This window comes from Canis lupus, chromosome 11 (assembly GCF_048164855.1).
Source record: "Canis lupus baileyi chromosome 11, mCanLup2.hap1, whole genome shotgun sequence".
Lineage (NCBI taxonomy): Eukaryota > Metazoa > Chordata > Mammalia > Carnivora > Canidae > Canis > Canis lupus.
The window spans coordinates 15248716-15263856 of record NC_132848.1 but is presented as its reverse complement, the minus strand read 5'-3'; the positions used below and the strand labels follow the sequence as shown (position 1 = coordinate 15263856).

Genomic DNA, 15141 nt, shown 5'->3' with positions numbered 1-15141 from the left:
GAAGAGATCTTAATTTAGAATTGTTCACCAGAATTAATAACTATGAAACCTACAGAATAAATAGTTAATTATGTATTGGCAGGCTGTCCATTTGGTAGATGTTTTCCATAGCTAATTTTTAATCTCCTGTGTACTTCCTTTCAATACTTATTAGCATGTTTCCTTTTTTCCTTCTCAGCTAGTAGCTATTCCAAAAATTTATTTCAAAACGGAGTAAGATTATCTACTGTTTGGGATTATCTTCTTTGGCAGTTGGGGTTTAAGTGCTTTAGGATACTTCTAGAAATAAACTCTCTCCTTTCTCCTCTTTTGATGAATACAGTTATTTTTAATTTGAAATTTCAGCAAAGGAAGAGCATTGTATATAGAAGTTAATTTCTTTTCCCCCACCTACCCTTCCTTTTAAAAGAACTGCCAGTCCCTCATTAAAAAAAAAAAAAAAGGAAAAGAAAAAAGGAAGTAGGGGAATCCTAAAGAAAAGTTCTAAAGTTATTTCTAGATTGAAAGAATCTACAGATCAAGTTGGAGCTCTCAGTAGGTTAGCGAGAACTTTGCCATTTCACAGTTTTTGGGTGGATGTCCTCTTAGGAAGCCTAAAGTCAGAGAGATATTTTATTTTATTTTTTATTTTTTGGAGAGGGATATTTTAGAGCAGACTGAGAGAAAACTTTTTTCTTCTTCCTTGAAATGTTTCCTTTTGGGAAATGGAGAATGGATGAATTAAATGCCGAGGGAAATACTGGAAGGTCTTTGAAACAAAAATATATCCAAACTCAGAGATTTGTATAAATTTAGTTTTCTTTATAAATAATTTCTAAGAAGCCACTGTGCAGGGATTTAAGAGAATTTTCTTGACACAGTTATTGAGATACTCGGTACTATTCTTAGATGTAAGAATAGTACATGCCTAATTTTTGTTTTTTACTTAAATAACCTGTGTTCTTGGTTTTCAGTATCTTCACTTGTTTTCAGGTAGTATCTAGAGGAAAGACCCCATAAAATTTGATTTCTGTCTTTTGGAATGCTGAATGAAAATAAAGGGAATGGAGAAGTGTATATAGTTAATTACCTGGAAGTTCACAAATTAAATGTTTCAAATATTGTTGATTTTTTTATTCCAAAAATTACACGTTTTTCATGGTTGAATATTGAATTTGGTTTAGTTTAAAGATGTATAGGACACTTTGTTCACTTATGCTTACAACTAAAGTAATAACCTAAAGTTTATCTGTTTAAATTTATTGTTGCTCCAGAGATAAATATTTGGAATTTGTAAAATTTTCATTGTAATTGTTATTTCTTCTCTTTTAAAAATAACTAGTCTATGCCACCTTTGAGCCAGCCTTATGTGGAAGGCTTGTGTGTTTCTCTTGAACCTCTACCTCCTCTACCACCTTTACCACCTCTCCCACCTGAAGATCCAGAACAGCCTCCAAAACCACCTTTTGCAGATGAAGAAGAGGAGGAAGAAATGCTGCTTCGAGAAGAGCTACTTAAATCTCTTGCAAATAAAAGAGCTTTTAAGCCAGAGGTAATTTAGGTGCTTGAACCTCTAGGTGGTGCTCTTGACTCTTGTTTTAGCTTTGCTTTTCTCTGGAATTCACTGGGCGTTTCAGTAAAGTAGTGATAAGTCTGAAACTGATTTACTCGAGATTTTTCAAGATGACAGAACTTTCTTTTTGTTTAAAAATATTTCATACTTCTCTTTTCCTTATTCAGGAAACATCCAGTAATAGTGACCCACCTTCACCTCCAGTTCTGAACAATTCACAGCCTGTGCCAAGAAGCAATCTATCAATAGTCAGTATTAATACAGTATCTCAGCCTAGGATACAGAATCCAAAGTTTCACAGAGGACCTCGTCTTCCACGAACTGTCATCTCGGTAAGAACAAGCAAAGTATTGAATCCTACTGTTAATAGTTTATGAGAAATTTTTATGAAATTGTGCTGTCTTACTCCCTAACTCCTAGTTTATTTATATATGTACATATAATCACATATAAGTAAAAATTTATTATTTTTTATTAATAGTGAAATGGGAGTGGCTTCTTCACTTGAAAACTAGTATAGTTCAGTGATAATTTTGGGGGGGGAAGGATTATTTTCATCATTTCCTCTGCCATTTTTTTTCACTTTATTTTTTCTATATAAATTGGTCCATTTAGATTTTTTTGTTCTAGAGTTGCTTTTAGCAAATTGTATGTGTATTTTTTATTTCTCCCATCTTAATTTATGTTCTGCTCATATTTTTTCCAGTTAATGACTGTACCATAATGACCGAATTCATTTATGATATTTACTGATGTCCATTAAAGAACTTGAAATGACAGTTTCTTTTTACCTTGTTTCCAATGGCTTTGAAATAAAATAACGAAGTAAAGCCAAGTGGAAATCTTGCCTCTGTTAGGTAAACCAATTTTGGCCACTTACTCTCTCTGTATAACCACAAAAGCCAAAAAGTTTTGTCAATAACTATGTAGAATTATTAATTTTTTGGTTGTAAAGAGTTATTAATTTAGGTGGCATTATGGTTCTTTATATAGAAAGTTGGAGAAAATGGGGCACTTGGATGGCTCGGTCGGTTAAAGCATCTGACTCTTGGTTTTGGCTCAGGGTCGTGGGATTGAGCCCCTGCTCAAGATTCTTTTTCCCTCAGCCTCTGTCCCTCCCCATCTCCAAAATAAAGAAAAAAAAGAAAGAAAGTTGGAGAAAATAAAACTTTTTTTTTTTTTTTTTTTTTTAAAGATTTTTATTTATTTATTCATGATAGTCACAGAGAGAGAGAGAGAGAGAGGCAGAGACACAGGCAGAGGGAGAAGCAGGCTCCATGCACCGGGGGCCCGATGTGGGATTCGATCCCGGGTCTCCAGGATCGCGCCCTGGGCCAAAGGCAGGCGCCAAACCGCTGCGCCACCCAGGGATCCCGAGAAAATAAAACTTAATGAGACAGGTGATCATACTAGTATCTAGAAAGATATTTCCATATCTGAAAATAGAGAATATTTTTTGTGGCCGACAAATAACCAGTCTTGGTGAAATGGAACAAAGCTAGTTATGCAACATAACCATAAGAAACCATAGACTATCTACTTGGAATTCATTATTTTTAAGAATTGAAATTCAAGACTTATCCAAGGCCACTTTAGTTGGGGTAAAGTCAAGAAATGAATACTTTGGTCATCAAAAGTAACATGTTATCTTTGCAGCTTCCAAAGCATAAATCAGTGGTTGTAACACTGAATGATTCAGATGACAGTGAGTCTGATGGAGAGGCTTCCAAGTCAACAAATAGTGTTTTTGGTGGATTGGAGTCTATGATTAAAGAAGCAAGAAGAACTGCTGAGGTAAGTGCAATAATGAAAGATGAAAGATGATGTCTTAGTAATCATTAAAGTTTTTATTTTCCTGAAAATTAGACCTTAGAGGTCTAGATTTCTAATATATTGAATTGTAGAAATATTTTAATTATTTGTGTTATCTAGGATTTTATATAATGAAGAATGTATAAATTTAGTTAGATTTAACTATTAAAAACCCACTTAATTTTTTTTAAATTGACTAATTGACTAATCCTTTTTTCAAAATAGCAAAACTTGAGTGGATAATTGTCTCTGTACTAAGGAAACTTACTGATTTGAAATTGTATCATATAACCAGAAGGAAACTTACTGATTTAAAATTGTATCGTATTACCAGAAGACTGTTTTTTTTTGTTTTTTTGTTTTTTAATTTTTTAAAATTTATTTATGATAGTCACACACAGAGAGAGAGAGAGGCAGAGATACAGGCAGAGGGAGAAGCAGGCTCCATGCACCGGGAGCCCGACGTGGGATTCGATCCTGGGTCTCCAGGATCGCGCCCTGGTCCAAAGGCAGGCGCCAAACCGCTGCGCCACCCAGGGATCCCTTGTTTTCTTTTTTTAAAGATTTTATTTATTTATTTATGAGAGACATACAGAGAGAGGCAGAGACACAGGCAGAAGGAGAAGCAGGCTTCCTGCAGGGAGCCTGACAGGGGACTCCAGGATCAGGCCCTGGGCTCAAGGTGGCGCTAAACCGTTGAGCCACCCGGGCTGCCCAGATGACAGTTTTTATTAAATTTATAATCTAAGTACAACTTTTACCCTCATTCTTATTATTACATATGTTGGTTACTATGATTTAGTTCAATTATTTTAAAACTGTAGGGCTTACTAGGTCTTACAATTAAGTTGTGGTTAGTAGAGTAGGCTGCCTTGTTAAAAGAAGTAGGAAATAATTATGAATTACTCCTCTATTTCTAAATATGTAAATGTACAGTGGGTTACAATGTAAAGTGCAAATCTTAGTGTGGGATTATTAAAAGCGGTTGATCTGGTGGACTTCAACTGTTTTCTAGCAAGCTTCAAAACCAAAAGTACCCCCAAAATCTGAAAAAGAAAACGATCCCATGAGGACACCTGAAGCCTTGCCTGAAGAAAAGAAGATTGAGTATAGATTGTTAAAGGAAGAAATTGCCAAGTAAGTGGCATTTACCACTTACCATTTACCATTAAGTGGTAATTAACTTTAAAAGTATGTGCTATTTCAGTACTTAGTCTTTACACAATTTTTTGTCATGAGTGATGCTGATTTTATCCAAGATAACTCACAGGTGATCATTTATAGACTTGAATACAGTGGCACACTGAGATATAAACAGCTTGGAAAAAGATGAAAGTTGTAATAAAGGAGAACTACTACTACTATGAACTTTTTTATACTTTAAATAATTTTGTCACTTTTACCTTAGTAAAGCTGAAAAAATACTTAGTAGAATCAGCAATATTCTTCTCTTTTTAAATTAAAATGTAGTTGACACACAGTGTTGTACCAGTTTTAGGTGTACAACATAGTGATTTGACAACTCTATACCATGCAGACTTTCAGCTTTGAATGGCATCTTTGTCATGGTTATTGATCATCATCGTTATTAGCCAATATGACTAATATTTTTATTTTATGAAATAGAATAGATGTTTAAGGATAAATAATTTTAGTTTATGCTTTGGTATAATTCATCTACTTTTATTATTTTAGTCGAGAGAAACAGCGTTTGATTAAATCAGATCAGCTGAAGACAAGTTCGTCATCCCCAGCAAACTCTGATGTGGAAATTGATGGAATTGGCCGAATAGCGATGGTTACTAAGCAGGTTACAGATGCAGAAGCAAAACTTAAAAAACATAGGTGAGCCTCTTTATCTCATTAAATATTGGCATATTTTTAAATGTTATATATTGGAATAATATATTTTTGTGGTGTATGTCAACAAGTATACTGGAGTGGCTGTCATTTTGTTGAATTACACATTTACATAAAGTAATAGTATTAATGTTTAGAAATATCAAGATTTGAAAGATTTGTTTCCCTGCAGATATATACATGGCTTAGTCACTGCTAAAAACATTTATGAAATTACTTGTTTTGGATTTTTTTTTAAAACTTTGATATCTTTTTGAAATACCTTCATTGGAACCATATGTTGTTAAAGGTGGGCTTGATTGTTGTAAATAGTCATTACCCAGTCTGATGAGTAAGACACATAGTCAAATACGGCATTATTATAAATGTTATAAGTGTGTGAATATTAATTTATGATCCTAAACTTACATGTTTTGTGAAATCAATGTGTTGTTTGGTGTTTCAGAATTTTGAAAATGTATAACCTCACAGGATGAACATAATGAATCATAGAATTCATTAGCATATTTAGGCAAGTTAAATTATTTTATTGAGGTTTAATGGACATATATTAGTTTCAGATGTACACCATAATGGTTTGGTATACGTGTATATTAGGGAATGGTCACTACAGTAAGTTTTGTAACATCTATCCCCATATATATGGTTACAAATTTTTTGGTGTGTGATGAGGACCATTAGCATATGTTTGATAGAAATGATTATATTCGATATGGCTATACATCTTTTTCATTCCATACACCTTGAAATCATTAGTTGATGAAGAACAAAATGGCTTTAGTTAACATCAGCATTTAATGAATTTTGTTCTTAGTCCCCCTGTAAGTTTACACATGTAACAGGGAGGTTCTATTCAAGAATGGTAAGACATTCCTTATTCTGTTTTTAATAACTAATTCATAAACTCCAAGCTTGATTGTAAAAATTGATCTTAGTGAGGAATTAACTCTTAATGTTAAAAATCATTAACAATGTGTAAATAATTTAATGGTTTTTAAAGCAAGTTTCAAAAGTTCACCCACCCATAGTTACATAATGAAAGGAAAAAGGTAGAAATTTACAACCACCTTATCTTTTTTAAATCATGAAAAAACAATGTAACTTGGAGTATTTTGGTAAGGCACCATAGATCCTTCAAGGAGTTAATGACTATGTAAATTTTTTATAAGTAAACAAAAGTATGTTCTGTTCTCCATTTCTGAACAAGACATTGGAGATTAAGTATTCTGAACAAAATGAAATACATTTTAAAATAGTGTTTATAAACATCTTCAACTTTGAATATTTGTCTTCGTGCTAACTACCATATTTTATTACTTCTAAAGCATGCCATTATCTTATGCACTAAGAAAGAAAACCTGCTCCTGGTCAAACTGTGATATACAGTAATGCTTAAGACATTACTGATATTAGAGATCTGAAAAATGTGCTCCATAAATAAAATGCTGTGGTGACCATAGATCTCTTAAATTATGAATAAGAAAAAAAAAATTATGAATAAGAAATGGTATTTTGTATGTTTTAAAGGAGATTGAAATAAATTCATTTAGGTTCCATTTATTTAATAGCTAATAAAAAGTGAAAAGGTTTTAAAAAATTCTTTAATCTTTCTATTCTCCATTCTATCACATATTCTCTGTATGATTCTTTCTAGATGTCAATTTTCGTAACTGTTGAAATATAGTATCTCCTGGGAAAGATACTTAATATTTTTAACTATAATATTCAGTAGTTGAGAAAATGAAAATTTATATCCATACATTTATTTTTTGTCCTGTTTTTATTCTCAGTTCCAAACTTTACATCTGTATATTGTTTAAAAATGCAGACTTCCTTTTTCTTGCTTTATGAGTTAGAGATTTGTAAGTGTGCTTTTAATTATGCTTATTAGATGCTTATTTGTTTATGTATTAAGAGTATTATAAATGATGTTAAAGCAGTTTTTGTCTTAAGTCTTCATCTTTCAGGGGTTATATAGGGTCAGATTCAGTCACATCTACTAGTAGTAGTTTTTTAACTGTAATTCACATTGTTCAGACCTATAGTTCCTTTCATTTTTTTTTTTTTAACTTTTATTTATTTATGATAGTCACACAGAGAGAGAGGCAGAGACACAGGCAGAGGGAGAAACAGGCTCCAAGCACCGGGAGCCCGACATGGGATTCGATCCCGGGTCTCCAGGATCGCGCCCTGGGCCAAAGGCAGGCGCCAAACCGCTGCGCCACCCAGGGATCCCCCTTATAGTTCCTTTCATAAAATGTAATAATATATTTGAATACCTCTGTGATTAGTGAATATGAAAGTAATCATCCTTTTAATTCTTTTTTTTAAGATTTAGAATTTTTTTTTTTTTAAAGATTTTATTTATTTATTCATGAGACACAGAGAGAGAGAGAGAGAGGGGCAGAGACACAGGCGGAGGGAGAAGCAGGCTCCATGCAGGAGCCCGATGTGGGACTGGACCCCGGGTCTCCAGGATCATACCCCAGGCCGAAGGTGGCGCTAAACCGCTGAACCACCAGGGCTGCCCAATTATCCTTTTAATTCTTATCTGTGTGTTAGCAATACACATATTTTTTAAGATTTATTTATTTGAGAGCGTGCATGCACTGCAGGTGGGAGGAGGAGAGGTAGAGAGAGTCTTAGGCAGACTCCCCACCTTGCACAGAGTTGGTTGTGGGGGCTCAGTCTTACCACCTCACAGCTTGAAATCAAGAGTCGGATTCTTAACCCACTGCAGTATATTTTGTAAAATGAGCTACTGCTTTGTAAATATTTTATTCTGATGGTGTTAGTCCACTAGTTTAAAAACATATGAATTTTATTATTTCCCAATTAGGATTCTCTTGATGAAAGATGAATCTGTTTTAAAGAATCTCGTACAGCAAGAAGCTAAGAAGAAAGAATCCGTTCGAAATGCTGAAACAAAGATTACAAAACTTACAGAACAGCTTCAGGCAACAGAGAAAATTCTCAGTGTCAACAGAATGTTTTTAAAGAAGCTTCAGGAACAAGTAATGTTCTTTTTTAAATTAAGCTATTGTAGTCTCATGTTTACTGCACATTTTTGTGGGCCAAATTTTTTGTCAAACAAAAGCATAAATCACAACCATCAAAATATAGAACCTTTGTATTGTTTTCCATTGTGACATGATACTGGAATATTTTTATTTTCAGGTGAATACCCTAAAGCTGCTGTGTTAAAGAAGGTATTTCCTCTCCTAAGGTTTACATTTATATTTCCAGAATTATCCTGTATTTTCAGATTCACAAAGTTCAACAACGTGTTACCATTAAGAAAGCTTTGACTCTAAAGTATGGAGAAGAGCTTGCTCGGGCAAAGGCAGTGGCCAGTAAAGAAATAGGAAAACGTAAACTGGAACAAGATCGCCTTGGAGTAAGTTGTTTGTAGGAATATTTTCTTTTTGGAAAGGGGAAAGTTTTCATGATAATTTTGAGGGTAAGATATATATAAAATAACTTTTTATCTGCATATTCAGAAAGATTAAAGCTTTGTTTTTAAATGACATCCACATTTTGAAAGTCTTATTTTATAGTTACTGTTTTGACTCTTGTTTTTTTTTTTTTTTTTTTTTTTAAAGATTTTATTTATTTATTCATGATAGTCACAGAGAGAGAGAGAGAGGGGCAGAGACACAGGCAGAGAGAGAAGCAGGCTCCATGCATCGGAAGCCCGACGTGGGATTCGATCCCGGGTCTCCAGGATCGCGCCCTGGGCCCAAGGCAGGCGCCAAACCGCTGCGCCACCCAGGGATCCCTGTTTTTTGTTTTCCATAGATTATGCCAGATTAACTGGCATAACTTTTGGGGACTTTTTATATTTTACTCTCATCAGTGATTTAGTTTTATAATGTTGGCCTTATGTTGTAGGGATAACACATTTATCTTACCAAAAATTGTTTATGAAATCATAGCCATGTAAAATATGTCTATCACTTTCTTCCCCCAGCCAAACAAAATGATGAGACTGGACAATTCTCCAATATCAAGTCCCAGAAAGCATTCAGCAGAACTGATTGCTATGGAAAAAAGACGATTACAAAAGCTAGAATATGAATATGCCCTGAAAATTCAGAAACTAAAAGAAGCACGGGCCCTTAAAGCAAAGGAACAACAGAATATTGCTCCAGTTGTGGAAGAGGAACCTGAATTTTCTTTACCTCAACCGTCGCTTCACGATCTGACTCAAGATAAATTAAGTCTGGACACTGAGGAAAATGATGTTGATGATGAGATTTTGTCTGGTTCAAACAGGGAACGAAGAAGATCATTTTTAGAGTCTAATTCTTTTACTAAACCTAACCTTAAGCACACTGATACACCTAACAAAGAATGCATAAACAAACCTACTAAGAATACAGTGGAAAAACCAGAACTTTTTCTGGGGTTAAAAATTGGTGAATTACAGAAATTATATTCAAAAGCTGATAGCTTAAAACAGTTGATTTTAAAAACCACTACAGGCATTACAGAAAAGGCTTTACATGGTCAGGTAACTGAACATTTCATATGCTTTATAAAATCTAGGATTCATTTTAGCCTTATTTGGTTTATGTAATGGCTTTTTTCTTTCGTAGGAGATTTCTGTGGATGTGGATTTTGTGACAGCACAGAGTAAAACAACAGAAGTGAAGCCGTGTCCTTTTAGACCCTACCATAGTCCTCTTCTAGTTTTTAAGTCCTACAGGTATAAAAGAAACATTCAATGAGCTGGAATTTCAGGACTGCTCCTTGATCTTTTTTTTTTTTTTTTTTTATTTATTTATGATAGTTACAGAGAGAGAGAGAGAGGCAGAGACACAGGCAGAGGGAGAAGCAGGCTCCATGCACCAGGAGCCTGATGTGGGATTCAATCCCGGGTCTCCAGGATCGCGCCCTGGGCCAAAGGCAGGCGCCAAACCGCTGCGCCACCCAGGGATCCCTGCTCCTTGATCTTAATGACAGTATAATCTTGGATATTTTATGATAATGAAATAATGAAAAAAATAATTGTGTCATGGTGACTAAAAATGAACTTGGTCATTTAGGGAAAATAAAATAGCCTTATTGTCAGATTTGAACCATATCAGGAAGGTTTAGCTCATACTGGGTTTATTCTTACCAAGTTACTGGGAGAATTGTGGAGAAACTGGATTACTGTCTGTTAGGGATTTTAGGAAAAATAACTAGAATCAAATGAGGATTTTTAAATTTTAAAAAGAAGTTTACTGTTACTCTAAGGAATGCATTGGCCAGCTTTCATAAAATTGATTTAGACATTCTCAGATGATTAACTTTGTGGGGGTTGTCTCTTTAAAAAGACTTCCAGAAGTTGTGAGACTGTTAAGTGGGTAGGATTTAATTATCATAATAAAGCACCTATCAGGTGGTGTAGACTCTTCCCCTAGTTTTTTTGTTGCCTGGTAACATGTGCAAGGAATATGAATGTTATATACCATTTTATTATATGATAAGAAAACAGTACTTTTAAAGATTTTATTTGAGCATGAGGAGGTGCAGAGGGAGAGAATCTCAGACAGACTCCCTGCTGAGCACAGAGCCTGCTTCAGGGCTTGATCTCAGGACCCTAAGATCATGACCTGAGCCAAGATCTAGAGTCGAACTCAACCAACTGAGCCACCCAGGCAGCCTGGAAAACACTACTTTTAAAATACAGGGCTTTTTGTTGTTTTATGTTTTAGATCTTTTTGTGTTCTAGGTATAAAAATAGTTGTCCCTACCAGTTGATATTCTGTTTTTTTAGAGTTCATTTTGGCTCTAAGTTAGTAGATAATAGCTCAAAGTATAGAAATTTTAATTGAGAAAAATGAAAAATTTCTTCATTTTCTGGGGAATGTGTATGGAGTATAATGTACCCCCTCCTTTTGTCTCCTTAGATTTAGTCCATACTATCGAACCAAGGAAAAACTTCCCTTAAGCTCAGTATCATACAGTAACATGATTGAACCGGATCAGTGTTTCTGCCGTTTTGATTTAACAGGAACATGTAATGATGATGATTGTCAATGGTGAGTAGTTTTTATTTGTGAATATTTTATGATCTAAAAGGCAACCTTGGTTATTTGGCTTTGATATATACGTGATTATCTTTTCTGTGTTGTCATTTTATTTTAGGCAGCATACACAGGATTACACACTTAGCCGAAAGCAGCTGTTCCAGGACATTCTGTCGTATAATCTGTCTCTGATTGGTTGTTCAGAGACAAGCACTGATGAAGAAATTGCTGCTGCAGCAGGTATTTAAAGACCTCTTGTTCCCCCAAGTGAAAATTTGAATAAAGGCAATTAAAAAATGTTATGTTCAGTTGTTGATGTCTTTAGTTGCAGTAATTCACATTCACCTATAGCATTTTATCCAGATTTGCTCTAATATTGTAGTCATTAGCCATATCCTCCTATTCAAGTATAAATTAATTAAAATTTCTTCCTGAGTTGCAGTAGCCACATTTCAAGTGTTTGATAGCTACTTTTGAGCTCAATAGCTCATTGGTGTTAAGTACCTACCGATAGGATATTGCACACATTCCATCATTGCGGGAAGTGCTTTGGACAGAGCTTATCTATAGGTTCAATTTATTTAGAAGAATATGTTAACATATTTGTATAGCAATTTTATTAATGATTTTAAGACAGACCTGTTTTTATTTATTATTTTAAAAATAGAGGAGGATTAGAAATTAAGATGAATGTGGTTTCAAATTCTACAAAGAAATAAAAAGGGCTTTATACACTTTGATATTGTAGGAAGCATAGATTAATGTCAAACATTGTGAATAAACATTATTAAGATTGTCTCCAGATTTATTGCTAAATATTAAACCTTACTGCAAGTGTTTTGGAAGTAAATGAATTGGTGATTATTAAACTTAGTGTTAACCACAACACAGGGTAATTATAAAGTCACTGAATCTATGTAATCATTCTCAGTTTGGGACTTTAATTTTCACTTGTTTATAGTTTGTTTCAAGAAATACTTTGTTTTTGGAACCCAATTTGGGTGCATGATGTAAGATTTGCTATAGTAGTTAAGGTAATGGAGGCCTTGCCTTCCAGGAGGCATATGTGTTTTTGACTAGTAATGTATGTTTTCTTTTAATTTTTAAATTACTCTTCACTATATACTCTTCAATTAATCTTGTCTCTGTAATCCATGTTTTTTATACTTTTTGTAAGTGAGGATAACATTCCTCTAATTTCAGAAAAATATGTTGAGAAACTTTTTGGAATAAATAAAGATCGAATGTCAATGGACCAGATGGCTGTTCTCCTTGTTAGCAATATCAATGAAAGTAAAGGCCATAGTGAGTATCTCTCTCTCTCTCTCTCTCTCTCTCTCTCTCTCTCATACACACACACACACACACATGCACACACAAGGACCTTGTAGTTTATGAGAGCAAATTTTTCCAAAATATATATGGATGGCATTATGTTCTCTAAAATACATATGTATATGTATATATGTATGTAACATGTTTATAGGGTAGAACAAACATCTTTTTCTAGGGTAGAAAATACATATGTATGTCATTTCTGACTAACAATAATTTTAGCTCTTTCTGAATACTGTTTGGGTAGCCTTTAAAACTATAAAAAACAAGTTATATCAACTAATAATCTTCTCCTGTCTACTTTAGCACCACCATTTACAACCTACAAAGATAAAAGAAAGTGGAAGCCAAAATTTTGGAGGAAACCTGTTTCAGAGAATAGCTTCAGTAGTGATGAGGAACAGTCTACAGGACCAATTAAGTATGGTAAGAAGTAATTTAAGACCCTGAATCATTAAATTCTGATGTTCCATCTTTTTCTAACACTTTACTTATGTTTGGTGTATCTAGTAGCTCGGCTTTTTGTTTCTTCTATTTTTTTTTTTTTTTTTTATGATGGTCACAGAGAGATTGAGAGAGAGGCAGAGACATAGGCAGAGGGAGAAGCAGGCTCCATGCACCGGGAGCCCGACATGGGATTCGATCCCGGGTCTCCAGGATCGCGCCCTGGGCCAAAGGCAGGCGCTAAACCGCTGTGCCACCCAGGGATCCCTCTTCTATTTTTTTTTTTTTAGGATTATTTATTTATTCATGAGAGACACACAGAGAGAGGCAGAGACACAGGCAGAAGGAGAAGCAGGCTTTCTGCAGGGAGCCCGATATGGGACTTGATCCCAGGACCCCAGGTCATGCACTGAGCTGAAGGCAGATGCTCAACCACTGAGCCACCCAGGCATCCCCTTTTTTATTTTATTTTATTTTATTTTATTTTATTTTATTTTATTTTATTTTATTTTATTTTATTTTATTTTATTTTATTTTATTTTATTTATTTTATTTTATTTATTTATTTTATTTTATTTTATTTTATTTTTTTATTTTATTTTATTTTATATTTTATTTTTTTAGAACAGTGATGCCATTTAGCATTTAATACAGTTCTTCATTGTGTGGGATTGCCTACTGCCTGGTCTGTGTCCTTGTGGGCAGGTGTAGTATTTTGTTTAGCTTTCGAGCCTGTGCTTTCTTACATGCAGTAGGCTCACACAAAGAATAAATAAATGAATGAAAAAAGCAAATATGAAGAAGTGCTATATTGTCAAGCACATACTAAGTTTGCATTCTTATTAAAGTTTACATAATTTGTTTACTACTTGTGGATTAGCAGATATCTAATAGGTACATGCTCTCATGTGCTTATTTACGCTAATGTACTTTTTCTCTAAATGTAGGATAAATTACCTTCATAATTAATAACTTTTTTTTTTTTTTTTACTATTTAGTGAATGTGAATTATCAAGTTATGCCACTTACCTTTAAAGTAGAGATCATACTTCTGGTTTGCCCAGCAGAATCCTAGTTTATACCTATTAATCCTGGTGTAGTTTTTAATAACACCCCTTTCACTTTTAGAAGTGTTCTGGTTTGTAAAATTTTTTTTTTAAGGTTTTATTTATTTATTTATTCATGATAGATCTAGAGGGGCAGACACAGGCAGAGGGAGAAGCAGGCTCCATGCCAGGAGCCTGATGCGGGACTTGATCCTGGGACTCCAGGATCACGCTCTGGGTCAAAGGCAGGCGCTAAACTGCTGAGCCACCCAGGGATCCCCGAGCCACCCACGGATCCCCCTGGTTTGTAAATTATATGACATTCTACCTTAAAGTGAGCTACTGCATATATTTTGAATCTTTAGATTTTTAGACTATTTTAAAGATGAGGCCAATTGTTTTCTTGGTCTGTGGATAAGAGAAAGTGTAAAGCTCATGATACTTTTCCTTCCAGCCTTCCAGCCAGAGAACCGGATAAATGTTCCGGCTTTAGATACGGTTGTCACCCCAGATGACGTCAGATACTTTACAAATGAAACTGATGACATTGCTAATTTAGAAGCAAGTGTGCTTGAAAATCCTTCTCATGTACAACTTTGGCTCAAGCTTGCGTACAAGTACTTGAATCAGAATGATGGGTAGGTCCACTTCTAATCTTTGTGTCAACTGTTGCACATTTATATTTTTGTGTTTGAAGTTTATTTCATCTATGGTAATCATATTTCCATCATGGTATCAATGAAGTCTTGTTTTTGACAAAGCCAAAAGCACTCTATTGTTTAAAAGCTATGAGAGAAAAAAAATAAAAGCCATTAGAAAAACTTCAAGATAAGATCTTGAGTTCTGTTCATGGCTCAGTGTAGGTAATAAATTAGCCCCAGTTTTTAACTCTAGTTGGTAGGCTCTTTTTTCAGAGTAGGATTAGTTAATACAGTAAATTCTGAGTGGTATAAGGATTGATTGTTTTTAAGGCATGTGGTGATAGGAACCATTTTTTTTTTTTTTTTTAAGATTTATTTGTTCTTAAAGGTAGAGGGGGAAATTGTGCATGTACTAGTACACCTGGGAGAGGAGC

At 34.3% G+C, this 15141-nt stretch overlaps 1 protein-coding gene across 1 annotated transcript in view; it reads left to right on the top strand.

Moving 5' to 3' along the window:
• ZFC3H1 (zinc finger C3H1-type containing) overlaps window positions 1-15141 on the top strand; it is a 57280-nt gene that overhangs the window by 23659 nt on the left and 18480 nt on the right. The window contains exons 8-21 of the mRNA XM_072843278.1: window positions 1322-1531; window positions 1720-1884; window positions 3209-3346; window positions 4380-4501; window positions 5060-5209; window positions 8064-8238; window positions 8490-8621; window positions 9195-9737; window positions 9823-9932; window positions 11122-11253; window positions 11360-11481; window positions 12445-12546; window positions 12883-13002; window positions 14521-14704. Of these exons, the coding sequence (XP_072699379.1) occupies window positions 1322-1531; window positions 1720-1884; window positions 3209-3346; window positions 4380-4501; window positions 5060-5209; window positions 8064-8238; window positions 8490-8621; window positions 9195-9737; window positions 9823-9932; window positions 11122-11253; window positions 11360-11481; window positions 12445-12546; window positions 12883-13002; window positions 14521-14704 (2405 nt within the window). The remainder of the gene's footprint in view (window positions 1-1321; window positions 1532-1719; window positions 1885-3208; window positions 3347-4379; window positions 4502-5059; window positions 5210-8063; window positions 8239-8489; window positions 8622-9194; window positions 9738-9822; window positions 9933-11121; window positions 11254-11359; window positions 11482-12444; window positions 12547-12882; window positions 13003-14520; window positions 14705-15141) is intronic.